The sequence below is a fragment of the Bombyx mori genome, chromosome 5 (genome assembly GCF_030269925.1).
Source record: "Bombyx mori chromosome 5, ASM3026992v2".
Taxonomy (NCBI): Eukaryota; Metazoa; Arthropoda; class Insecta; order Lepidoptera; family Bombycidae; genus Bombyx; species Bombyx mori.
The window spans coordinates 16,618,568-16,645,623 of NC_085111.1; the positions used below are offsets into that span (position 1 = coordinate 16,618,568).

At 38.0% G+C, this 27,056-nt stretch overlaps 2 protein-coding genes across 6 annotated transcripts in view; both read left to right on the forward strand.

The window, feature by feature from the left end:
- LOC101746375 (cell adhesion molecule Dscam2) overlaps window positions 1-15,275 on the forward strand; it is a 188,584-nt gene extending 173,309 nt beyond the window's left edge. The window contains exons 27-40 of one of the 3 annotated variants that reach the window (XR_002430208.3): window positions 86-215; window positions 1,977-2,152; window positions 2,474-2,653; window positions 3,109-3,297; window positions 4,209-4,397; window positions 4,946-5,091; window positions 6,186-6,327; window positions 7,068-7,218; window positions 7,835-7,986; window positions 8,804-8,944; window positions 11,520-11,654; window positions 13,038-13,115; window positions 13,664-13,741; window positions 14,128-14,189. Coding sequence is in view for 2 of the 3 variants with exons in the window: in XM_012688428.4 (XP_012543882.3) it covers window positions 86-215; window positions 1,977-2,152; window positions 2,474-2,653; window positions 3,109-3,297; window positions 4,209-4,397; window positions 4,946-5,091; window positions 6,186-6,327; window positions 7,068-7,218; window positions 7,835-7,986; window positions 8,804-8,944; window positions 11,520-11,654; window positions 13,038-13,104; window positions 13,664-13,741; window positions 14,128-14,179 (1,928 nt within the window). In the remaining variant the exon portion in view is untranslated. Of the gene's footprint in view, window positions 1-85; window positions 216-1,976; window positions 2,153-2,473; window positions 2,654-3,108; window positions 3,298-4,208; window positions 4,398-4,945; window positions 5,092-6,185; window positions 6,328-7,067; window positions 7,219-7,834; window positions 7,987-8,803; window positions 8,945-11,519; window positions 11,655-13,037; window positions 13,116-13,663; window positions 13,742-14,127 lie in introns of all 3 variants that reach the window. The other 2 variants (XM_012688428.4, XM_038011129.2) reach the window with 2 other exon arrangements.
- A 543-nt stretch (window positions 15,276-15,818) lies between these two features.
- LOC101743922 (gamma-1-syntrophin) overlaps window positions 15,819-27,056 on the forward strand; it is a 33,059-nt gene continuing 21,821 nt past the window's right edge. For 2 of the 3 annotated variants that reach the window (XR_009973258.1, XR_009973257.1), the window contains exons 1-7: window positions 15,840-16,353; window positions 19,665-19,811; window positions 20,729-20,888; window positions 23,594-23,719; window positions 24,490-24,608; window positions 25,437-25,566; window positions 26,276-26,346. Coding sequence is in view for 1 of the 3 variants with exons in the window: in XM_012688468.4 (XP_012543922.1) it covers window positions 16,318-16,353; window positions 19,665-19,811; window positions 20,729-20,888; window positions 23,594-23,719; window positions 24,490-24,608; window positions 25,437-25,566; window positions 26,276-26,346 (789 nt within the window). In the remaining 2 variants the exon portion in view is untranslated. Of the gene's footprint in view, window positions 16,354-19,664; window positions 19,812-20,728; window positions 20,889-23,593; window positions 23,720-24,489; window positions 24,609-25,436; window positions 25,567-26,275; window positions 26,347-27,056 lie in introns of all 3 variants that reach the window. The other variant, XM_012688468.4, reaches the window with a different exon arrangement.

A 27,056-nucleotide genomic window follows, 5' to 3' on the forward strand; every position in this document is an offset into this window, starting at 1 on the left:
CGTTGATTACTTAATATAGGATTGAAGCTCATCAAGTCTTAATCTGTTTCTCTGACAGATGAAAAATTATGTTATTTAATTTCAGTACCATCAGCTCCTGAAAACATCAAAGCTCTCGCGTATTCCATTGACTCGGTTCTGGTGAGCTGGCTACCCCCGGTTCATCCAAACGGTGTTATTTCACATTACACAGTTTACTACCGAGAAGCCGGACGGTACGTTGTTTAACAGTATTGGTTTAGTTCAGTGATTCCCAAAGTGGTCTATATCGACCACTAGGGGTCTATGACAACCTGCAAGGGGTCTACGTCAGCGAAAATAAATTTGGGGGTTCACGATAGTGGATCTCAACACATACACTGATAGTACCTATTTACTTACATCTTACTATCTTATAATATCAACACATCATTAGCCGAGGAGATTTAAGATTAACCCTTACAAAATTGACGCCAAATGTTGATAATTTATTATTGAAGCATCAGGTTCATCCTTCTCACTAAAAATATTGACTTATTGCTTATGTTATTTTATTTATAGTTTATTTTATGTTACGTATATTTTACATAACAGATACAAAATTTTATTTTGAGTAGTTTTAATTTAAATTCAATTAATAAATGTATAAATTAACATGTGTTTTTACTTTAAGTTTTTAACACTAAACTTTACTACAGTTAGAAATTTACAGGAAATCAATATCAGGTAAGTAGGGGGTCTACCCAACACGGAAAAACATGGCAAGGGGTCTACGACACAAAAAAGTTTGGGGAACTCTGGTTTAGTTGAACCGGAAAGACCTTCACTAATATAATTTTAACAGAGCGGTCCCTGCTCGGTCTACCGAACAATATCACTCGCTCATTGGAAGATCTTCCCGCCGTCATTAAGCCTCCCAAAGTTGTAGCTATACTGAGACCTTAGAACTCATATTTTAGTGGGGCGTGGCATTTACGTTGTAGATGGCTATGGGTTTCAGTAACTACTTAACACCAGGTGGGCTGTGTGTTAGTACACACACCTAAGCAATAAATAAATAAAAAACAACCTATGGTACCTATCGGTGAACTGGTAATAAATAAGGCAGGGAAGTTAGTACATAACAAAGTCAAAGTTATAAGTGAAACTAAAAATGAAATAATTAAGACCATTAATTATTAATTAATTCCATGGATTGATGCACTAGATCATGATCTACCAACCACTGAACCAAACTGAATGGTTTAACTGGTGTTGTTGTCGAAGCCCACACATATCACTGCGTATATAAATACCGCCACCTACCTTGAGGATTGAAGTCTATGCCTTAACTGTAATTAGGCAAATTCGTTTTTTGCATTTCTGATTTTTAAGATGGTGTTCCTTAATCGTCGAAGTAATTCGTAAACTTTGTAAAAAAAGTATTTCATTCATAAAATTAATACCCGCTTGCTTGATTTGAACACCCGTACAGTCGCATTCCTCGATATGAGTACACCGGGCGTCTTATCTTTTAGACCACGACGACTTCTTCATAACTGATCAGGTTTTTTTTAAGGGATTTTATGACCTGGTAACTAAGACCTTTAAGTCATGTCTTATTTTAATTTAGATTCTTATTTTTATGAAAAATGATAATATGGAGTAAAATGAAACGAAATGAAGATGATTAATTTCAGACATTACACAACTGGGATGAAATTAAATGAAATGAAATGATATGGGATGAAAAATAATCTCAGTAAAATGGTGGTCATTTACTGAGACTTTTTCAATGGACTTTTTGGAGGATCCCGAGAAGTTACGTCGAGCGACTTTGTTTCATTTTCCCACATTTGTGCACTTTTACAGATATTTAACAGTTAACAAACCACCGTTATTACACATTTAAGTCTGAAAAAACACTAAATAGACAAAATAAAGCAAATCACACAACTTGACACCTCGCGTTCCCGCCAAAAAGTCTCAGCTGATCAGGTTTCTTCTCAATTCCACAGATTAGGCAAGCACTCCAGCTTCACTGTGTCAGCTGATAAGCAAACGGATGCGGAACTAATGTTCCAAGTGCGAAATTTAGCTGAAAATCAGCTTTACGAATTCTGGGTGTCCGCCACCACTGGTTCCGGAGAAGGGGAGTCCACGCTTGTAGTCGGCCAGGGACCTAGCTCTAGAAGTAAGTTAATTCCGCTGTCGGCCCGAAGTCTCAATTCTATTGCATAATGACTGTCCTAGCCGTGAAAACATAACGAATTATGGCTTTGAAGTAAAAATTGGCAGGACGGTAGTCTCAATAGTTGGGAAATTTAATATTTTCACTATACATTTTGGTTTGGTTTTATAGCTACGGGCAATAACGGAATCCTGGCGTAATCGAATCACTCGATTTGACTACATCGGACGTCTTATCTTTTGGGTTACGATGACTGTCTCTGTGTTACACAATTGATATATGGGTTCTTCAAAATAAACTAGTGTGGTATTGTCTCGTTTCCAGTTCCAGCGCGCATCGCTTCGTTCGGGCGTTGGGTATCTGTGGGAGTTGGTCAGTCGCTGCTGCTTTTGTGCACGTGCGTGGGCTCGCCGACGCCGCGCTCGCGGTGGACACATGCGCGGTCGCCCGTCACGCACCACGCCTTCTACCAGGTCACGCACCGAGGACATCTGCATATACGAGGTGCTTAGATAATATGCAGTAGTAGGCTTGGTTGAAAACTTGTACCTAAACACAAATGATTTGTTCCTTGTAAAAGAAATTTTATACAACGCAAACTCTTTCATATATCGCTTTTCGGCCCTACGCACACACATAAGTCTGACGAGTATCCCCTAAATGAAAATAAAACAGGAATACCAACTTAACCATACCGTACCGAGTGAACTAAACTGTGTTGCCATCTAGATAACTACGTCCAAAAAGAGTTTTTAAATGTGCCAATAGTGTTCATATCTCACTAGATTACTGTGTTCAAATTTAAATGAATAATTTGGCCCGAGAATATCCACACCCTTCACTTCCAATGGCTATTGTAAAAAACCACTGAAATATTCGAGATATTACTCCGTTAACAACTTAAAAACTATCTATAATCGGAATTCAAAAAAATTCATACATAAACTCTCATTCCACAGAAGTAAACGAGCAGTCCTCAGGAAACTTCACATGTACAGCGAGCAACACGATAGGAGAGGACTCCATAGTGTACGTAGTGGCAGCCATCCTTCCTCCAGCCGCGCCATCCCTAAAGCTCCAGTACACCACCACGTCTAGTATAAAGCTGCACTGGCAACTACCGAGCGAAAATACCGAACCGATATTGGGTAAGTACTGTGCTGAGCTGTTTCGGTATTATTTTTCTTACATGAGCTGATAGCCTTGAGAGGCCATTCCAACGTAACTATAACTAGTAGATGAGCTCACGGGGCTCAAACCTGACGACGTTGTTAACACTAGCCCTAGCAAGAGCAGTGCTTCGCAGAATCTACCACCGGATCGGAAACGCGACCCACTGAGAAGTTCTGGCGAGAAACTCAGTGGCCTGTGTCTGTGGGTTAATTTACTCGCCGAGCCATTTGTCGCAAGCGACGGGTTTGACGGGAAGCTGTTTTAATATCTATTGTTTCATTTAACTGTCGAGGTAATTTGACGAAGCATGTTGCGGATAATAACATGTACTTTTAGGTTAGGAATATTGTGTCCTTTTTTTATAATAAATAAATTTTAAACTTATAAAATTTAACTATAGGTCTATTCTAACAGTAGGCAGCGGCTTGGCTCTGCCCTTGACGTGGCTGACATCTATGAGCAACGGTCACTAATCACCAAGTGGGCTTCATGATCGTCTGCTTACAAGGACAATAAAAAAGTGTTATTGTAGTCACGCCGTCCCTTTCGCACATCAATCATTAATTAATTTGTGAACCGCCATTTGCCTCCTTTTTGTTATTTGATAGTTGCTCCCATTACCAGACTTAAGAAGTTTTAATTTTATCATTTCCTAATGATTTTTTCAACTTAAATTTATAGCAGCTATTAAACTACACAGGGTTAATGTCACCATCCTATTTACTTTAATCTTCGTTTTCGAAGGGTTGAATTACAATACCCTAGACACTTCCATCTCAAATATCGGGAAAAGCGGTGACATTCACTCTGTGATCTCTATAGGATCTAGTGTTAAAGCAATAAATAAATATCCATATTGAAACTAAGTCAGCACCCCTATTTTCAGGGTATCTATTACACTACAAACAAGCATCTGAAGCCGAATGGCATACTGTGGAACTATCTCCTGAAGTTACATCGTACACTTTGGACATGCTGAAATGTGGCACGACGTACAACGCGAAGATACAAGCCAGAAATAAGATATCTATAGGACCACCCAGTGAGATCCTCACGGCCACTACCAGAGGAGGACGTAAGTGGTCACTAAAACTAATATTGTTTAGTTAATTAATCAAACAGCCGTCTGGTGTAGTGGTAAGTGACATGGTCACTACACAACGGATTCGCGGGTTCGAATCCCGCCAAGGGAAGATATTTGTATGATAAATATAAAATGTATTTTCCAGAGTTATGGATGTATATTAAATATATGTATGTGTATAATAAAAATCTTACGTTTATTTCCGTTATTTGGTACCTGTAACACAAGTTCTTTACGAACTTATAACGGGACCAGTTAACGTGGCGTGATTGTTAGTAAATATGTATTTATTTATATTTATTAAATTTGTATGGGGAAAAGACGCGTGAGAATTTTTATATAATTTTGAGAAATCATTTTAATATAGACCCACATAAATATGAATAAAAATAAACCCTAATACAATCTAGAATCTAGTATGGTCATGTGGAAACAGCATAACGAAAAATAATCCTATGAGAAGTTCTATATTTTGTCACGCGCTAGTTTAAGAAGCTTCTAGATTTTTAAGTCGATTCCTTTGTTTTACTTTTCCGTAGGTCCAAAGCCTCCAAAGCCTGAAGACCACGTGCATATGAATTCCACAGCGATCAAAATAAACTTCTACGCTTGGCGTGACGGCGGCTGCCCCATTCTCGGCTTCAGAGTCTCTTACCGGAAAGCTGGAACAGAACATTGGATAAAGGTCGTTATGCTTAAGTGCACAAAGTATAATATAGCTTATATACGTTTATTTTACGATATAGAGGAAGAGGTAGACCTAAGAAGAAATGGATGGTTTGCGTGAAAGACGATATGGGTAAGAGGGGAGTGAGCGAAGAAATGGTACAAGGTATGGAAGGAGAAAACATGTTGCTCCGACCCCAGGTGACTGGGAGAAGGGCAGGATAATGATGATGATATGTTTATTTTAAGAACAGTACTGTGTTGTGTTGATAAAACACTTGAAAATCCCATCCCGTTAATATCATTTAAAAATATCAAGCATATTTGCAGTATATGTCTTTGCAATTTGGATTTCAATCTCGGTACTGCTCATCTACGCAGATTTTGAAATCAGTATTTACTTCAATTGTATATTTTTGTATCATAGGTATTTTAAGTACCTATGTTTTATAATAATATATGTAAATTGTTTATTCTTATTTATGTTTTTTTTATTGCTTAGATGGGTGGACGAGCTCACAGCCCACCTGTTGTTAAGTGGTTACTGGAGCCCATGGACAGTTACAACGTAAATGCGTCACCCACCTTGAGATATAAGTTCTAAGATCTCAATATAGTTACAACGGCTGCTCCACCCTTCAAACCGAAACGCATTAGTGCTTCACGGCAGAAAATAGGCGGGGCGGTGGTACCTACCCGTGCGGACTTACAAGAGGTCCTACCACCAGTATGTGTAAAGAAGCAAAATTATGATTACTTTACATTGTGTATTTGTAGATTTATGTATGTATGTGTGTGTATGTATTTATTTCAATTGATTGGTATACCGCGTGTAATTAGTTTCCAAAGGATTCTTTTCCACCTGATTGTTGTCTAGAAGAGATCGCTCTTAGCGATAAGACCGCCAATTGTAATTTGTTTTGTATTTAATGTTTCGCATTTTTTCTTTTGTTGGTGTACAATAAAGAATACTATCTCTCTCTCGCTCTATCTCTCTCTCGCTCTCTCTCTCTCTCTCTCTCTCTCTCTCTCTTTCTCTCTCTGTCTATCTCTCTCTTTATGCAAAAATAAAGTTAATCTGTTTTTGAAATGCTGTACCGTTCGCATCTTCAGGTCGGGGATGGACTGAGTTCAGCCGGCCACGTGATCGGCTCTCTGACACCCGGAACATGGTATGAGGTTTGCGTGGAAGCCTACAGCGACGCTGGACCCGAACGTGTGACCCTACACGTCGATACACACACCTTGGCCGGAGGTCAGAATTAGCTTTTACCTTTTTTTTTTATGCTTAGATAGGTCGACGAGCTCACAGCCTACCTGGTGCTAAGTGGCTACTGGAGCCCTTAAACATTTAAAACGTAAATGCGCTACCCACTTTGAGACATAAGTGCTAAGGTCTCAGTATAGTTACAACGGCTGCCCCACCCTTTGAACCGAAACGCATTACTGCTTCACGACAGAAATAAGCAGGGCGGTGGTACCTACCCGCGCGGACTCACAAGAGGTCCTACCTATTGTTTATCCGAGCATTTTGTATTGTCGTTATTGTTTCTGATGCTTCGAATACTAATACCGGTTTCGTGGTCACTTGAATACTGTGCTATCATCTATTCTTTTATAAAATATTATCATTTAAAAATTAAAATGTTTTGATATTGCGAAGTAATGACTATTACATTTAATGCCTTCGACTCGCAAAATACGAAAAAAATGCGATAATATGCTAAGCAATTAGCGCCAGCTAATCCCTAACGAACAATAAGGTTAGTTTCAATGAACACAGTACCCGCTATTTATAATGGGAAAACTAAAAAACGATCTTATTTAAGATCGGCTATTGACACAATTCTAATAGGTTCCTTTAACCTTTTAAGAAAAATATCAAAACGTACTCGATTTAACAAGAACATTGGAGTGTTGTAACAACAAATAGCTGCTCCAAAAAGCTACTCTACATCGTTAGTCGTGCGATTGTTGAGTACAAAATATTTTCAGGTCGCATTCCACCACTTAAGCCTTCATCACCGCTGTCGGGTAGCTCGCGGCAAAGCTCGCTACGAACCGTGCTGGTGTCTTGTGTGGCCAGCGGAGTCGTCATTGTCGTGACGTTGGCAGCGATCATCTGTCTAATACATGGAAAAAAGAAGTAAGTTACAACCGTACCCTCGTCAAAGTGTGATCTAAAGAGGGAGATCGCCCGTTTGATCAACCAGTTATGTCATCCTTTCTGAGGTTGTTACTCATTTGGAAATACATTGTATAGAACAATATTCAATATATTTGTTTTTTTTATAGCTTCGATGGCTTATCCATGGCTCCTTGTGGTTAAGTGCTTATTAGAGCCTATAGACTTCAACAACAGAAATATCGACACCCACTTTGAGTTCTTAGTCACAAACCCTTCAAACCACAACGCCTTACCGCTTCACGGCAGAAATTAGCGGGGTTCACAAGACGTCTAACCACTAGTAAAGCCTCCCTATACTCTTTCTATTTCTACCGCAAATTAGGTCCTACGTCCGGAAAAGGATAATCGTTGTACATTATTAATGAGATTTTGACCCTAACCTCAATGAAGATCGTGGCATTCACGATATCTCTAAACCACTAGATCAGTTACACAAAGCCGTAGATCAAGCAGTGGATGAACATACAAAATATCTTAATAACCAAGAAGACCAACCAACCCCAACGCAACTTCGACAATGTTTCCTCTCATTAATTTACCCTTAAAGGCTAACACTATCACTGTAACGTTTCAGATTCTTCTGCCTTTCAAGTGACCACTACATGAGAGATGATAGAAAACTGAGCGAGAGTAACGAAGCGGAAAGAGAGAAGCTAAGAGAAGGACAGAAACTATACTCGTCGTCTTCTATCAATGGAAACGAAAAGTCAAACGATGACTCTTCAGGTTTGTGGTCATAGACTAAGCAGATACTTTGGTCACTTAATTTTGTTGTTTTTTCTCAACCATACGATAGGTATAATAAGCCTTGTATGCATTTCACGAAGCAGAGCAAAGTTTTGTCGTTTTTTTTTTAATATTTCTCTAGATCTTCGTTTACAGTCGTTGCTACATCCCATAAGTATCGCAAATGTCGCTACCCACCTCGAGACGTTACGTTGAAGTGTCATTTGTGATCTACCACGAGTTCCCCACTCTTCAAACTGGTATGGAAGACTGCTTTGTGACACAATATGCAAGGAACTTTTTTGTACGAGCTTATATTACTCTTCACAACCAGTAACGAATTTGATCTATTGCCTCTCAATCATTATCATCATCAGCTCACAGACGTCCACTAATGAACATAGGCCTCCTCCAAGGATCGCAGCCTGAAACTTTAGCGAGATCGTCGCTCCATCTCGTGGAAGGCTTACCCACCCTCTTATCTATTACCGTTTTAGTACAATTAAATCTCAGGTAATGATACCCGGAGATAATTTTGTTGAGACCCCTTTTATTGGATCCAGTAAATACTTGTTACTAGCATCATTCCAACTGCCTCAGCCGAATTGTACCAGATAAGTGTCATGATATCTGGAAATAATTTTGTGGAGACCCCTATTATTTGGATCTAGTAAATAGTTGTTACTAGCATCATTCGAACTGCCTCAGCCGAATTGTACCAGATAAGTGTCATGATATCCAGAAATAATTTTGTGGAGACCCCTATTATCTGGATCCCGTAAATAGTTTTTACTAGCATCATTCCAACTTGTCTCAGCCGAACTGTACGAGATAAGTCCGTACGCGACTTTCGGCGTGTCGGCGCACTCGCTCCAGTTCCGCACGCTGGCGCGCCGAGAGGACGACGCGGCGCCCCCGCACCGCCGCCGCCACCGGGCCTGCGACCACTATCGATACGGTTTGTATGTCACACTTGTAGGATCACTGGTATTCCACCCAAATCACCATTTATTTACAACTAGCTGACTTCGTAATGCCTCAAACGATAAATAAAAGACCTAAACTTTTGTATAAAATAAACTTAAAACTAACAAAAGGAATCCGTCCGACGGGGGACACATCAAAGGAAAAACAAAATTGTTATTTTTATTTAATTCCGGGCATTTTCATATTTATCTACCTTTTAAACCTTCTGTGGACTTCCACAAATAATTCAAGACTAAAATTAGCCAAATCGGTCCAGCCGTTCTGGACTTTTAGCGAGACTAACGAACAGCAATTCATTTTTATATATATAGATGTTTTCACATAGATATTGATTTGTTATCCTTGTTCCATTTTCAAATATAGGCTCAACGTTTCGTGGTAGTTTGACAGTCAACCAATATTGGCTTTATCAAGAACCATAGACCTATATAGTAGGGACACGACATATTGTTCTATACGTACAATTGCTTATATAAATATCACCCATTTTGAAGGCACATACATAAACATATATCTATCTCGTTCTTACTCACCACTTTAACTCGCAGGAAAACAATATAACAGTATTTCAGTGCGTACATAAAATGAAACATGAATATACGTAAATATCTCCGTCTCCGTCTAATGAGGCCGAAAATCCGCCATGTTTAGCGCGCCAAATGTCATTGTCACGTCAGTTCGGCCGTCTGTTTTGGGTTGTACATTATTTATTGACTATGATATCGATTTAATATGATTGATTATATAAAATTTCATAATTTATCATGCTTAAAACATACAAAAATAATAATTAAAACGTATTTTATAGGATCTCAAGAAAGTTGATGTCCTAAAACTATTATCTATATGTATTTAAATTCATTATGGAGCCCTCATCCGAAAAATCCATTTTTCGGTCGGAATCTATTGATCATGACACTAATCATAAATACTACTTTAAAATATGTCATCAAAACATATTTAGACATTCTGTTTAGATATTTCGGGAAAAAGGCTACCGACAAAATCTCTTCGGAACTATTTAAATAAAATAGTTTTATTCCGCAGTGAGTAAAACACTATTGTAAATTTGTTAAATATTTAATAATTAAGTGATTTTAGAGAGGAAGTCACAAGGAATGACGTTTGTAATTAATGAATAAATGTTCTGTAGGTGTTTTTTTTTTCACGCGGTCCCTTGATAAGTTTAAAATTTGAATCACTCTCAAGCGAAAGTGATTCAAATGGTGCGGCGCACCTTCCTTGGGGTGCGCTGCGGTAATATGTTACGGACTTTAGAGTCAGCAAAACAATTAAAATAGATTGTAATAGTCTAAGAAAAACACGTACTCAAAATACGATAACATTTAGCATGCTAGAAATGGGCTGATGGCTTTGAACTACGCCATATCTTTATGTTTTGCGACAAACGACAACTTTATAAAATCAGTGTAGCAACTTTTAAAAATCATCATATCGTTTACTTGGCAAATTCGAAGGACGAACTTGTCTTAGATTTCACCCATCTAAATCATATCATATTTGCACATAACAATATACCTACTTACTTCCCATTAAAGTATAAATTCTACAAATAAATAATACTCAACAATATTTAAAATAAAATGAGCCAAGAACGTTTATCGATAAAACCTGATAACATTGAAATCATTTGTACAGCACTAAAGCCGCCATGTTTTGTGGCCAGATGACGTCACAGTGGCACGAAATTTTGGTTGACGTTTCATTTCCATAGGTTTCCTACTTCATTGTCAAGAACACAGCTGCGTTACTGACATATGTTTAAATTAGAATATATCTCACAATTCCACCTTCACGTTCGTTCTTCAGAGAACCACATTTACTAGTTTAACAGAAACACAAGCAAATTAGTGGTAGCCTACAAATGACAACATATTTTATCATTCGTGCTCACAAACAGAATTATGTGAAGACTAAAGACCTTTAGGTAGTTAGCTTGAATAGACCAAACACGCCCAACAGATTCTAAGAAGTAAGATCTTCTCATCATCTTAGGACTTACAGGCCAGAGTGGGCCATAGCCTGGTCCAGTGTGTCTCTCCAGACTGCTCTGTTCAGGGCTTTTTCTTTCCAGTTTCTGACACCGATAACTGTGAGGTCGTCCTCTACCACATCTAACCTTCAAAGTTTGACTCTGTCACGACTTGCGGTGTGTGCGGTTCTCTGGTTTCCCATATAGTATTTGTCTTGGCATTCTGGTCTCCTTCATTCGAACTACATATCCTACCCATCGTAGGCGTCCAATTTTTATAGTTTTTTATATCAGGATCTTTGTAAACATCATACAACTCGTGGTTATAGCGTGTCCTCCATATATCGTTTTCCTGCACAGCGCCGAATATCCGTCTTAGGATCTTACGCTCGAACACAAGCAGACGGTTCTCATCCTTTTTGCTGAGTACCCATGTCTCTAAGCCATAAATAAAATGGGTCTCAGTAGGGTTTAAAAAAAGTAAGATCTTCTGGCCTGATAAAATAGTAATTATGGTGGAGCATCCAGTTCCTATGTCAACCCTCGCCGGCAGATGAATCGAGCCTCTCTAAATGCTCGACAGTGGAGGCGCGGCACCGCATGCGCGCGGCGCCCGCCGCCCCCTGGAGGGACGCGCACACCGACTCGGACGACAACAGCGATAGTGCCGCCAACACCACTACTAAGGGTAACTGTGTTGTACCAACTTATCTACATATTATACTGACTGATAACAAACATATACCCGATCCTGTAGACCGAATAGTAACAGTCGACGTCGACCAAAACACGTCATGTGCTTTTAGGTACCACAAGCACCGGTCACCGTCCTCGTCGAACCCGTCGACGAAGGGCTCGGCGAGCGAATTAACCCATAGACACAGTCCACTGAGTTTCTCGCCGGATCTTCTCAGTGGGTCGCATTTCCGATTCAGTGCTAGATTATGCGAAGCACTGCTCTTGCTAGGATCAGTGTTAGAATCACTCCGGTTTGAGCCCCGTGAGCTCACCTACCAGTTAAGGTTACGCTGAAATAGCCTCTCATGGCTATCAGATAAGGTAGGAAAAAAAAACAAACATACCGTGTAACTGGAACGCATAAATAGCTCCTGATAGAAATAGGTAGGACTAGCCTAAAGCTCAAAGGAATCAAATGTAGAAAAAGTTAGACCTAGAAATAAAGTGAGGATGTGAAGTAATTCAATAACCAGACAGAATAGTTTTATTATTTATTTATTTTTTAAAAGCATCTTAACTCATGAACGGTGTCACCGATAATACTGGGGCTACCACCTAGTCGGTTCTATGAAACTATTCAACCCTTCCTGAATAAGGAAATAATATAATAGTACCATAGCGCTCAGGAAACACTATGAAACCCCTTGGGTATTCCTCCAATATTCACACCAAAATTGGGTAGCACATTTGGATGCAAAGGTTCTAAGTAGTAGGCTTGAGCTCTACTCAGGTGGTGGGGGGGTGCTATTGTAAAAATGATAAATCCATTGGATATTACAAATTTTAGAGAACAACAGTATCGGTGGTAAGCCCAAAGCTTTTATTACTGGTGGTAGGACCTCTTGTGAGTCTGCACGGGTAGGTACCACCGCCCTGCCTATTTCTGTCGTGAAGCAGTAATGCGTTTCGGTTTAAAGGGCGGGGCAGCCGTTGTAACTACATTGAGACCTTAGAATTTGTCTCAAGGTGGGTGGCGCATTTACGTTGTAGATTTCTATGGGCTCCAGTAACCACTTCACACTAGGTGGGCTGTGAGCTCGTCCACCCATCTAAGCAATAAAAAAAATAAAAAAAGCTTCCAAACAATCTTGCTGTCCTGAAGATAGTTTCTAGTACTTTCTCTATCATATTGGTTACACTCGATCATCCCACAGAAGCCCGTTACCCAAAAGATAATGAGGGGTTCATATTGTAGGCATTTGGTAGGCAGCGGCTTGGCTCTGCCCCTGGCATTGCTGAAGTCCATGGGCGACGGTAACCACTCACCAGGTAGGGCCATATGCTCGTCTGCCTACAAGGGCAATAAAAAAAAAATGTTTTGTGTTATTGCCAGGGTCGGGCACATCGCCGTGTGGCAGCGCTTACGGCAGCGGCAGACGGAGCGCCCGCACCACCAGCAGGTAGAACTCAGGTACCTCCCCCGCTCATCCTGAACGCGCCACTGCGCTCACGACCCGCTCGCACGGCTTACGAGAGCGCTAGATGCCTACCCACATGAGCTTCCACATTCGAATCAGTACGCGACTTCTTTTGGCTGTAATCTGTTTTTTTTTTTCTTTTTCTTTTTTTTGTTACTTAGATGGGTGGACGAGTTCACAGCCCACCTAGTGTCAAGTGATCACTGGAACTCATAAGCATCCACAACGTAAATGCGCCACCCACTCCGAGACAAAGTTCTAAGGTCTCACTATAGTTACAACGGCTACCCCACCCTTCATACTGAAACGCATTGCTGCTTCACGGCAGAAATAGGCAGGGTGGGTGATACCTACCCGCACGGACACACAAGAGGTCATATCACCAGTAATTAGGCAAATTAATTAGCACGCTTTATCTTTTGCTTATTAAAAGCTTGGTAGGCAGTTTTAAATACTCGATGATCATAGCGAAATAACTAACATAATCGCGACGACTTTACACCCTTAGTACATTACATTTGTTACTGTTCTTATTTTTTAGCGGAGGTCCAAATGGGAGCGACGGTCATTCAGACAGTTTCGCCCCCGTCCCCGCTGATATATCTTCTTTAATCGACAAGTGAGTTGATCAATGTGGTTTGTTGACGTAGAGGGAAGTGGTTACGTGAGTGTTCCACTATTGAGTCTGAAGACGAATGGTTTTTTTTTCGGAGTAAGCATTCACTGAGATGGAACAGGACTCTATCGATTAAAAATTGTGTTGGGTGGACATAAGTTAACATCTTTCGTAGGCTATGGATCCCAGCAGCTGTTAACCGCCACAACCTCGATTGCCAGCTGTAATACTTATAAATACAAAAATTTGCATTGAGTTCGCCAGGAATTAAAACCTGTATCTTAAAGAATATGACTATTATATGACTTTACAAAATATGTAGATACCTAGGTAGGCATATTAAAAAAATGAATTTAGATCTTTGGGTAATGAGTGCACGTACGTTTCAGATACCAACAGAGAAAAGAACAAGAACGTCGAGAATGTACAATACACGTGTAGCACGAAATAATAATTTTGACTTTCTAAAACGGACTTAAAGTGTTTAAATAGGAATTTAAACATCTTGAAATTACCAGATCGCACTTCTTTTTTTTTATGATTGAAGGATTACTGGTGGCCCGCAGGCCTTTCCAGTTTCACCAGGACAAGTGGGCGAGCAAAGGCTCAGCCAGGAGAGATCGCACTTCTCTGGTTGATTACAATATTATGTAATTTTGAAACATGTCTATTAATTTGACTGCATTCAATTTGTTATCATTTCAACGTCGATATTAATTTTAATGTGAAACCAGTTGTCAAACGGCACTTATTCTCAAACGTAATTTATTAAAAAAATATTGATCTATGTAACGAGAAAGCTGCTTTATAAGGATTGTAATTATTAAGTTGGTAAAACTGTAAATAGCATGAAACTTTTAATATTATAAACATTTAATAATAAACCGATTCGATTTGAATTGAATGTTAGATGTGAGATTTTTGTTACAAGGAAAAAAAAATTGTTCTAAATAGGTACAGTTTATCCATAGTATATAATATTACCGTGCGTAAAGTGGCTAACTAGAGTTTAAATAGTATTTCAACGTCCAACGTCCTTTGACAAATTTTTTGTTAAATTTTCAATAAGTGCCAATAAATTGTTACTAACTCTTTTCTTAATATAGCTTAATACTTATAATTATAATATTCTAAATCTCACAGCAGTAAAAAGGTACTAAAATTAATGCTTCTGGTCATGATTATATGGCGAAAGGTTATATACTTGCTTAAATTATATTTTTTAAATTATATATTAAAATACATACTTTTATTTCAATAGTTCAAAAGGTCACGACCAGAAGCTTAGATTAATATAGTTATTAATGTAAGCTGTAATGGCTGTTCCAAACTGCAAAAGATACATATCATTATATAGACTGCCAGTATTAAGTAAGTGATGAAGTCATTAAATATTATTATAAAGAAAATGTTAAAGATTACAGTTACTTAAATTATATACTATTGTATAAACACTTTCTATTTACATGTTGTGTAATGATAATATTAATTTAATTAGGGAGAAAGAAGGAAATAAAGATGTGTGTTGTGAAACAAAGTTTTCTCATTTAAATTAAAATTTACCTATTAACTGTTTTATAGTTGTATCTAATTGATGAACATGATTATCAATGTGGTCGCATTTCGAGAAGTTATAGAGTCAGGCTGCGAACACTTTAAAATTATTCAAACCCTAGTGTCATATCCCCTGGAATTTCAAGGACAGTTGTTAGAGTATTCGCTGGCCGTTTAGCTCTGAGAATGGCCCTAGGTTGTCAAGATACGTGTGACGCAGCGTTCGTCGTTTTGTGGCCTTCCGTACTGAAAAATCAAATGAGTAAAATTGTCCTTGAGCGGCGTCCGCCTTCCAGGCTGATCGTGGGATGCTTATGGGTAATAATAAGTCTGATAATAAAACCTATTTGGGACTTAACCGTCACAAATGACTCTGTCCTTCAAATATTGCCAGAATCAAGAGGCTGGATCTTTGCTCGATCTCGGTAAAGGTACTAGAAAGCTTTCAGTAGATTTATATCAAATCGACTATTCATTCGTTTTTTAACATTTTGACAGCCTTGTGTCAGATGTTCGAATTGTACATTGTTGATAATCTATGGACTGCCCATAAGCCCATCTCTAAAAAACTACTTGCTCTGCCCTAAATTGAAGTAGTCTCTCGTCAGTTTTTTAGTGAATTAATTAATAATGTTGTACATTGGGCAACTAAATTTCAAATTTGCCAATGAATTAATACAATAAACCAAATACCTATTTCACTAACACTTATATCTGCGGTTTGTTGAGAAGTGTTATAAACATGTGTACTACTCATTGTTTTGATCCCATTAAACTATATTGATTTATCTTAAGCCAGTGACCTGTTTTTCGTCTTTGTAAAGTGTAATCCTTAAATAATTAATACTAATACTATAAAGAGCAACAGCTTGGATGCAAGGGGATGGTTCACATGGATTCATATCGTTTTGGAAAACGAATAATGTGTTGTTCTAAAATAATGCATTCGAAAGTTTATATATCGTGATTTTAATTGAAAAAGTATAAAAACATACTAGTAATTATAATAGTATGTGTTTGTCGCGATGATGACGCCGATAGAGGAGAAGAAAGATGAAAAGGTATGTAATGTTTGTGAGAAATGAATTTTTAATGATGAATTAGGATCTTGTTGAAATAAATAGTTAGTCTTTAACCAAATGTACGAATTGATTTCCTTAAATTTCTGAAGTAGATAGTTATACCAAACAATATATGTGTTGATTTCATATATTTACAATTACTTTATTTAAAAATGAAGAGTTTACAAATAGTTCCCTACCACAAAATAATGGAAATTATACTATGTGTGACTAGATTATGAAACAACATAAGATCCCAAGAATGTTTACCAAAATTGTAAACTGTCATACTATTGTGAATTGTTCATTCTTTACATAGTTGAATATTTTTTAATTCATAAGCAAATTGTGAGATGCTTTGAACTTATATGCGAACCATCATTAATTAAATTCAATTTTGCAATCTTTCTGATTTGATGCTATATATTTTGTCAAGCTCATTGTGAATCAATTACTATTATCTTATACTTTCTACTATTATTCTCTATTACTACTCTTACTAATATATTACTATTATTTAATACTAATATCACAGCTGCTCTACAATATAATGTCAGCAATAATAGTTTATATAATTAGATCATACTTAGCTATTTTCTTAGTTCCTGTATTGTGTCCATACTATCCCAAACGCGCACTCCTCTGCTTCTCTGTCACAGGTGCCACTTTCAGACTTCCTCTAACATATTCATTCATTATAAAGGAAATTCATAATATAGCACAATAAAAGCTCCTTGTTTGCACTTCCTTCATTCATGTTTTCACTATTTGCAGATTAAAAAATGTCACCCAATTCCTATTATTCTTCTATATCGTTCCCTCACTATTGAGGATTGCGACCACATGTGACGTTTCTCCACAGTGTTCGGTCATGGGTGGCATGTACCGCATGGTACAGACTACCACCAAGTGCTTTCCTTACTAGATCTGACCATCTGGCTGGTGTTCTGCCCACGGCACACTTGCCCTCTATGCGACCCGCAATTATGAGCTTCTCTAATTCATGTCTGGGAGACTGCATGATATGTCCGAAGAACCTCATAACACATTCCCGCCAGATGGCAAACAGCCTTTTTCGGATGTTTAGCTCCCTTAGAATAGACTCGTTAGTTCTCATCGCACAGTATTTGTAGCATCCTCCGCCACACCCACATTTCAAAGGCATCAATAAAATGCTTATTGTTATATATATTCTTCCTATATTCACACTAAATATTTCTTTATTCATGCATCTAATCGGTACATCTGTACAGGATTCCAAGATTCCAAAATTGTGAATCCAACCGAATACCCTTTGTACCATTACCATTCCATACTAACAGTTTCTGTATTCAAGGCATATTTATGGAACATATGCCCCACAAATAAAGAGGTTTTACTGTAATATAATTATAAAAACAAAATAATATGTGGAATTCTAGGCTCCACCATCTAGACTCGGGTGCAATGAAATGCACCTCTGTACATCGAATGCACATCTGTACATTTTTTGAAAAATATTATTTACTTCTTTTTATTTAAAAAAATACATATATTTTTTAACATAAGGTTAAAGGATAGTTCAATACCTATTCAATGATACCACATAAGACATGATAAGTTTACTTACCTGATGAAACAAAACGACAACAGCAAACTCCAAAAATTGCTCCCTCAACTCACTGCAGTTTGCAAGACCAACTGCAGGTATAAAAAGGCATGTTTTGTGTAAAACGTCATCAGTTGCAAGCCAACGCTTAACCTGATAAGACCTCTAGTGACTCCAATTGCATTTGTCTGAAAAAGATGGATACTTCTCCGGAAAAAGCCGCTCAAGTCGTCGCTCTAATTGAAGCGGGCCAGAACCAGAGTGCTGTAGCTCGACAACTGAATATCAGCCGATATTCAGTTCGTCGTGTGTACCAGCGCTATCGGAAGACTGGTGGCTTTGAAAGGCGATGAGGATCTGGTCGAGCAAGAGCTACAACACAGCGCGACAACAGATTTCTTGTAACGACAGCGTTGCGAAATCGTCGTTTGACTGCCGTTGAACTTGCACAGCAGCTTCAACAGGTGCGTGAAGTGGTAGTCAGCAGGTGGACAGTCAGAAGGAGACTTGCCGAAGGTGGTTTGACTGCGCATAGGCCAGCATATGGCCCTAAATTGACGCCATCTCACCGCCGGGCTCGTTTTGGATTTGCACAAGAACACGTCAACTGGACAGCCGACCAGTGGAAAGCAGTCCTGTTCTCAGACGAGTCCAGAATGTGTCTTCATGATAATGATGGACGTGGAAGGGTCTACAGAAGGCGCTCAGAGCGATTTTCCCAATGTTGCATCACAGAACGTGTAGCATACGGCGGTGGTTCGTGTATGTTCTGGGGAGGTATCTCACTCGAAAGAAAAACAGAGCTTGTCTTCATCTTGGGGGCCAATATTAGGCGACAAACAAGAGGTCTAACATCTCAACGATACATAGAGGAAGTTCTACAAGAACATGTCGTACCATTTGGCCGTTTAATTGGAAGTAACTTCCTTTTTATGCATGACAATGCAAGACCTCATACCGCTGCGATAGTGAGACAATACTTACAAGAAGTAAATGTACCCGTGATGGAGTGGCCAGCTCGGAGCCCGGACCTTAATCCGATTGAACACTTGTGGGACGAATTAAAAAGAAAAATTAGAGGTCGAAATAGTGCTCCAGCTAATCTCCAGGAGCTACAAAATGCGCTCAAAGAGGAATGGGACGCCATGCCACAAGACTTTATCAGAAACTTGATAGAGTCGATGAGGACTCGGTGTGAAGCTGTAATTCGGGCAAGAGGGGGCAATACTTGTTACTAATAAATGATTTTTCAGTATTTTTTGTGTTTTTTTTTTATTAATCCCCAAATTTTAAACGGTTTAGTCGAGTAATCATTTTGTAATAAAGATTAAATTGTTGTTGTATTTTATTTTATTCAAGAAAGTAACCTTATCTCCACTTATATGGTATCATTGAATAGGTAATGAACTAACCTTTAACCCTATGTTAAAAAATATATGTATTTTTTTAAATTAAAAGAAGTAAATAATATTTTTCAAAAAATGTACAGATGTGCGATTTCATTGCACCCGAGTGTATATGACTAACTTGAAAACTTAATTTACAAATTCACAAATTAAATATTTACTTAAGATCTTAACTGTTAATTTGGAACGAAAATTTCAAGAAAGTGAATTAAGTTCCATTCTACTGATATCAAAGTACATTCAATTAAATTTACATTAAATCTATGTGTTAAAATGTTATTTTAAAAATTTTACAACAGTGGTCAATTAATTTCTAGATACGCACAGGAATGGTGCAGGTGTCGGATGGGAAGTCCCGTCCACGGCCTGCACGGCTTTTACTTACCATGGACGCGGTGACCATCCAGAGAGAGGCACCTGTGCCCATATTACCACCAAAAGACAAAAATGTGCCTCACGCTAGGGTAAGAAGGATATGCTAATTTTATAATTTATTTTACTAGGCAAGTGAACAACAAGTTGAACAACTCTTAAGTGGTTATTAAAGCAATAGCACCAAGAGACAATGCACCATGAGACAATACTAATAATAGTCATAAATAACTGGGAACAAATTGCACTGTCATCCAAATCCCAAATTAGGATTCCCTATGTTAAGGGTACCGGAGATTGACATACATACTTATATATGTTTAGCTATATACATATATAGATAATAAACACCCAGATAAAAACCACACAAACTTGTTCATCACATGAATGTTTGCCCAATGTCGGAATTGAACCCACAACCCTAGTTCAATAGCTAGGGGTGCTATCTACTGCATCACCGAGTCAGTCAGTCAGTCAGTTGAATTTTAATGTTAACTAACTATGCCGCCTTTCCATTCCATGTGGTATCTTTCTTGGAGCATTGACATAAGAAATAATCAATCTGACCATCAATCAGATCATTATATATTTGTAGTACAATAAAACAAGAAAATATATACCAATCTCTAGAGAGGGAAAAATAACACAAAGAATTATTTTAAAACATAGACTTAGTACTGTTGCATCTCTTTATAGTGTGGCCTATGCAAAGTTTGGAAGATCAGTCACTGATGATGACAAGATGCCCTTCTTTACAAATATATCGATCACACAAAATTGATATTAACAAAATGTAAATTAGATCTAAATTTTATTATAAACTTGATCCATGAACGTTGACGAACCTTTTGTTGACTACTATATTTATATATTTAAATTAAATTAAATTAAATTAAAATTCAGTAATAGTCATCTGCAAACTGTAGATTTACGACATAAATTATTACATATGGTCCCAGTCGCAATAAATATTGCTGCGGAACTTTGAAAATCTCAATTGTTTTTATAGGAGCGGATGGTACAAATTACCAGGCAGAAAGTTGGTGGTCTTGGCCTCAGCATCAAGGGAGGTTCAGAACATAAACTGCCAATATTAATCTCAAAGATATACAAGGACCAAGCTGCTGATCAGACAGGACAACTTTTTGTTGGAGATGCTGTAATTAAAGGTAATTTAACAAGTACTTGTACCATATTTTTTTATGCTTAGATGGGTGAACGAGCTCACAGCCCACCTGGTGTTATGTGATTACTGGAGCCCATAGACATCTACAACGTACATGCGCCACCCATCTTGAGATATAAGTTCTAAGTCCTCAGCATAGTTACAACGGCTACCCCGCCCTTCAAACCGAAATGCATTACTGCTTCACGGCAGAATAAAATTAACTATATGGAAACAATATTTTTAATAAATAAATCATCTGGTATATTTGTAGTCCAACCATCAGTACTATATGACTGACAATAATCTATAAATATTTCATGCTCGATTTAAAAAAATAATGAGATTTTTTCTTTATCACATATATGAAACAACAACAAGAATTGTCACAAGAGATGTACAAAATTATTGGAATGTCCTTATTGTAATTGCCATCAATATCTACGTTGAACTATTTAAATAGAAGTCAATTGAGTTGTTTTACTTGCAATTCTCGAACCGGCAATGATATAGGAATGATGTATTGTCTATTAATATTATGATCATCTTAGGATGTTAAAGGTCAGACTAATTAGCCTCATTATGATAAATAATTCACATTCAGATTCACTATCGGTATTCCTAGACTATAATTGCTTAATTCATAAATAAGAATAGAAAGGAAAAATTTATTAAGATATATTTGCTTTACAAATAAAAAATAAAAATAAAAGATGTGGGGTGTCATGGGACACCGGATAGGAACGAAGTTCCTTATTATAAAAAAAATGTGTGCGTGTACTAGTGTACACACGTAAGAAGTGAAACTTGTTTATGGCCTTATTTTTCGAAAAATGATCTACATGCAACTTTCTAGAAATTGGTTAAATAAAGTTAAATTAGATAAAGTTTAAACAAAAGGATTTTATTATCATAGACATGAATACAAATAATACAATTATTTCACTTTACCTTTTTGCTACTAAGATTATTACAGCATTTTAATAATACATCTCTTTGATATCATAATACCCTGGTACTTTTCTTCCTATAAATTAATAATAATAGCACGGTCCACGTGGTGTTAAATGGGGTTCCTGAGGTTCGTGAAGTTTGACCCACCTTGAGACATGAGGTCGATTTCTCAAACCCGAAACCATGCTTCAGAACATACCGCCGTTAATTATTAATAAATCTCTTTGCTATCATAATACCCTGGTACTTTTCTTCCTATTATTTTACGTAATAACAGTAATAAATAGCACGGTCCACGTGATATTATTAAGTGGGCTCCCTGAGATTATTGGAATTACAAAATGATTTCCGTAATCCACCTGGAGACATGAGGTCAATTTCTCAAATCGGAATCCATACTTCAGAACATACAGCCGTTAATTAATAAAGAAGGCTGTACGTCAGAGTAAAGTTATAATAATACATCTCTTTGATATCATAATACCCTGGTACTTTTCTTCCTATTATTTTACGTAATAACAATAATAGCACGGTCCACGTGATATTAAGTGGGTTACCTGGGATTATTGCAATTACAAAATGTATTCCGTGACCCACCTTGAGACATGAGGTCGGTTTCTCAAATGCGCATCCATACTTCAGAACATACAGCCGTTAATTAAAAGATGGCGCGTAACGGAAAAATGTGACGCGTAACCGAAAAATGTGACGGTAAATTTTTTTCCAACGCCGATAAGGAAGTTTCACTTCAAATATTAATTTTAAGTTCTATTCGAGGTATAAAGAAAATAATTATTCGGGTATACATTTTTTATTATGATTTTTTTATTGCTAAAAATATATAAAAAAACTACTTTACAAAGTTATAAACTTTATTTTTTTCTGAATGATTTATAAAAAAATATATAATAAACAAATAAACAAATAAACATAAACTATACACTAAACACTGTATAGACTGTTTTAGTCGTCGTGGCCTAACGGATAAGACGTCCGGTGCATTCGTGTTGAAGCGATGCACCGGTGTTCGAATCCCGCAGGCGGGTACCAATTTTTCAAATGAAATACGTACTCAACAAATGTTCACGATTGACTTCCACGGTGAAGGAATAACATCGTGTAATAAAAATGAAACCCGCAAAATTATAATTTGCGTAATTACTGGTGGTAGGACCTCTTGTGAGTCCACGCGGGTGGGTACCACCACCCTGCCTATTTCTGCCGTGAAGCAGTAATGCGTTTCGGTTTGAAGGGTGGGGCAGCCGTCGTTACTATACTTGAGACCTTAGAACTTGTATCTCAAGGTGGGTGGCGCATATACGTTGTGGATGTCTATGGGCTCCAGTAACCACTTAACACCAGGTGGGCTGTGAGCTCGTTCACCCATCTAAGCAATAAAAAAAAAAAAAAAAGACTGTATAGACACTAGAGACTGTACATAAATAATAAAAAAATTCCATTATGGACGTTTTTTCCTGGTTAGGGTACCCCTCCGCATCGTCCCATAAGGAACTTCGTTCCAATAACTCTTGTAAGGCAGTTTAGTTTTTAGAGGCCTAGTTGATGCTGTACGATTACTAGAACCCATAGATTTAAATTCTGACCTGTATGACTACCGTTCCACCTTTTAAATGGTGACTATTTCATGACAAATAGTGCCGGCTGCAAGCTTAAAAAATGCATCTCTACCAATAATGCCATTAAAGTTGGCTTTGATATCATACACCAGAGTGATCGAATTATTTTTTATTTCAGTTAATGGTGAATACATAACAGCCTGCAAACACGACGATGCTGTGAACATACTGAGGAACGCCGGTGATATCGTTGTACTAACTGTGAAGCATTATAGGGCTGCCACACCTTTCTTACAGAAGCAAGGTAAGGTCTTTTTAATTGCTGTAGAAAACACACGACAATGATGCTGATCAGAGATATTGATAAAATCAAAGCTTGTCAATGTACTTTTGTCCCTGCCTCAAGATATCCAACAGTGGTAATCATATATTATAATGCTTGGTTTCTAACTCAATCTGCTATACCTAAAATCTGATATCGAGGTATATGAATATATTATAATAGGTTTTCAAACATTACCACATTCAAGTTGGTTAGTAATATGGATTCTAATAATGCTCTACATTACTCTGTTTAGTGCTTTGTTTGATACTAGACATACTAAACATACCTATGTTGGACTAACTTGTCTTCTATATTGGATTCTAACATTCAAAAGTCGCCATAGAACAATAATTTATTATTAGAGGTCCTACCACCAGTAAAATTAAATTAATTTTACTGGTGGTAGGACGTCTTGTGAGTCCGCGCGGATCGGTACCACCACCCTGCCTATTTCTGCCGTGAAGCAGTAATGCGTTTCGGTTTGAAGGGTGGGGCAGCCGTTGTAACTATACTTGAGACCTTAGAACTTATATCTCAAAGTGGGTGGCGCATTTACGTTGTGGATGTCTATGGGCCCCAGTAACCACTTAACACCAGGTGGGCTGTGAGCTCGTCCAGCTACATAAGCAACAAAAAAAAAAAAAATTGTAAAAAATATATATTTGCAGCCCAGTATCAAGCTTCATGTATATAAATAATAGATGAATATGGAATACTCAGTTTATAACAATTTTATTGTTATGCTACAGCTGACGGAGCATCAGATACAGACAGCAGCACCGGCGACGATCACCCATCGCTTCACAACAAGGTCGATGCGAATTGCAACTCGGAGAAGAGTTCAGAACACACCAATGGTGGTTGGCAGGTTCTTGGCGCTTGTATTTGCTAACAACGTTTAATTTAAGTGCTTACATATTACAAAATTTATTTATTGGGTTGTGAGAATATCTGAATATTAAAAAAAAAATATAATGCCTTCCTAGGCAGACGATCTTACGGCCTACCTGATGGTGAGTGGTTACCGTCGCCCATGGTCGTCAGCAATGCTAGGGGCAGAGCAAAGCCGCTGCCTACAAACTTACTGTCTTTACTGTACACTTGAACTTACTCTGAAGCTGGTGTTGAATTGTTACATTGATTCACACCAATCCAAGAATGAATACTGAATGTTTAAGCCGGTTCGTATTTCGTAAAGTTGCCACGTGGAGAATGGAGAAAAGGCCGAATGTTAATCTTAGATGTAGTTTCTTGCATTATTATCAAAATGATAATATAAAATATTTTAATTTCTATAGATCAATGCCGGACATACATTAGGAATCATCGGACGCCCTGCATAAACGTCCGTCTGGTGTAGTGGTAAGTGACATGGTCACTACACTAGGGGGTCGCGGGTTCGAATCCCGCCAAGGGAAGATATTTGTATGATAAATATAAATGTCTTTTCCGGGGTTATGGATGTATATTAAATATATGTATGTGTATAATAAAAATCTTACATTTATTTCTGTTATCTGGTACCTGTAACACAAGTTCTTTACGAACTTATCACGGGACCAGTTAACGTGGCGTGATTGTTAGTAAATAAATAGTACTACATAAAAAAAAAAAAAAAAATAAGCAGAATTTTTTGTAAACCCAAAAAATATATAACAATAGAAGTTAGTCAATGCTATTATTTGAATGTTTCTAGAGCGCTTGGCCTGATGAAGAATCGAGTAGACCGGGGAGTGCTACAGGGTCGGTGAGAGGCTCCCGGCCTCCCTCGGTGGCTTCGGATAGACACGATGTCACCATTAAGGAATGGGTCGACGTCGTATCAGGTTTGTCTTAATAATTTCACTAATATAACTATAATATAAAATTTTATAAACAGTGACCCATACTAACTGAAAGCTGGTGGTAGGACCTATTGTGAGTCCGCACGGGTAGTAACCACCACCCCGCCTATTTCTGCCGTTGTAACTATACTGATACTAACTATACGGATACCTTAGAACTCATATCCCAAGGTGGGTGGCGCATTTGCGTCGTAGATGTCTATGGGCTCCAGTAACCACTTACCACCAGGTGGGCTGTGAGCTCGCCCACCCATCTAAGCAATAAAAAAATATAATAAAAATAATTACAAAATAGGAAGAGAATGGATGAGAGAACGAAAAGAAAGAGGGAGAAAGAGAGGTATTATACACTACTCGCTTGTGTATGCGACTGTCGCGCCTGCGCACGTCTCATTTAACGGTTTTATTCCACGCACTGTTTTCCACGGATTTTTTCTTACGGTTTTACTATCACATTTTTTTCAGTTCGGTCGCGTAGCAAAATCCCTATCCCCTCCAAGCCTGCCGTAAGGAACTTCGTTCCAATAATACACTAATTGTTTACTTCTAAAAATTGAAAGAGTTCTAAAGAGTGGGTAGCGGTTTGGCAATCTCAGATGTGCTGATATCTGGTGCCGTTTTTGGGTAGTGTTTCGAAGTAAGACACTGCTTTCATGGGCAAGAAATTAAATTTGCTACCTCTTTTTTTCAGTGCCATTAATGATGGGATACGTAACGCGATACGTCCTTGGAACGGATAAATTGAGACCTGGAGCTTTTGAGGTTAGTTATCTTAAACTTATAATTTTTAACTACTGTTGCGAGCACGCTTTGGTAGGTTCCACTACGTGGCCTATTTCTGTTCTGAAGGGAACCCATTATGGTATTTTAGTGCAAGTGAAGGCTTTGATTTTATGTCAAAAAAAATTAAGGATGATAATTATTCATTGCGACCAGTGTGGTAGCACACGTTCGCACGCAAACGCACACGCACGCACGTAACAACACGCACGCACTATTGATGCAACCATAGCGCCAAGGTACATTCGTATTGTGGTACAAATATGTCTGGACTAAAATCCGAGTCGCAGGTGCTGATTTTTGTAAATACTCAGGCGTGATCACGCACGATTTCCATGAAGAAGCAATAACATCGTATCTCAGGTTTGCTAGTGGTACACTTGGAAAGCTTTGAAGGTAGAGAAAGAGGTAGACCTGAGAAAAAAGGATGGATTGCGTGAAAGACGATATGTGTAAGAGGGGAGTGAGCGAAGAACTGGTATATGATAGAGGAGTATGGAAGGAGAAAACATGTTGCGCCGACCCTAGGTGACTGGGAGAAGGGTTGGAGAATGATGATGAATATTGACACTAGTGTCTATCGGCTCTTGTAACCAGCTATAAGTCAGGTCGCAAACGAACGTTATTTAAACATATCGAGATGGCTATTTTTGCCACTTTACAGGAGGGCCATTTAAACTATAAAATTTGCA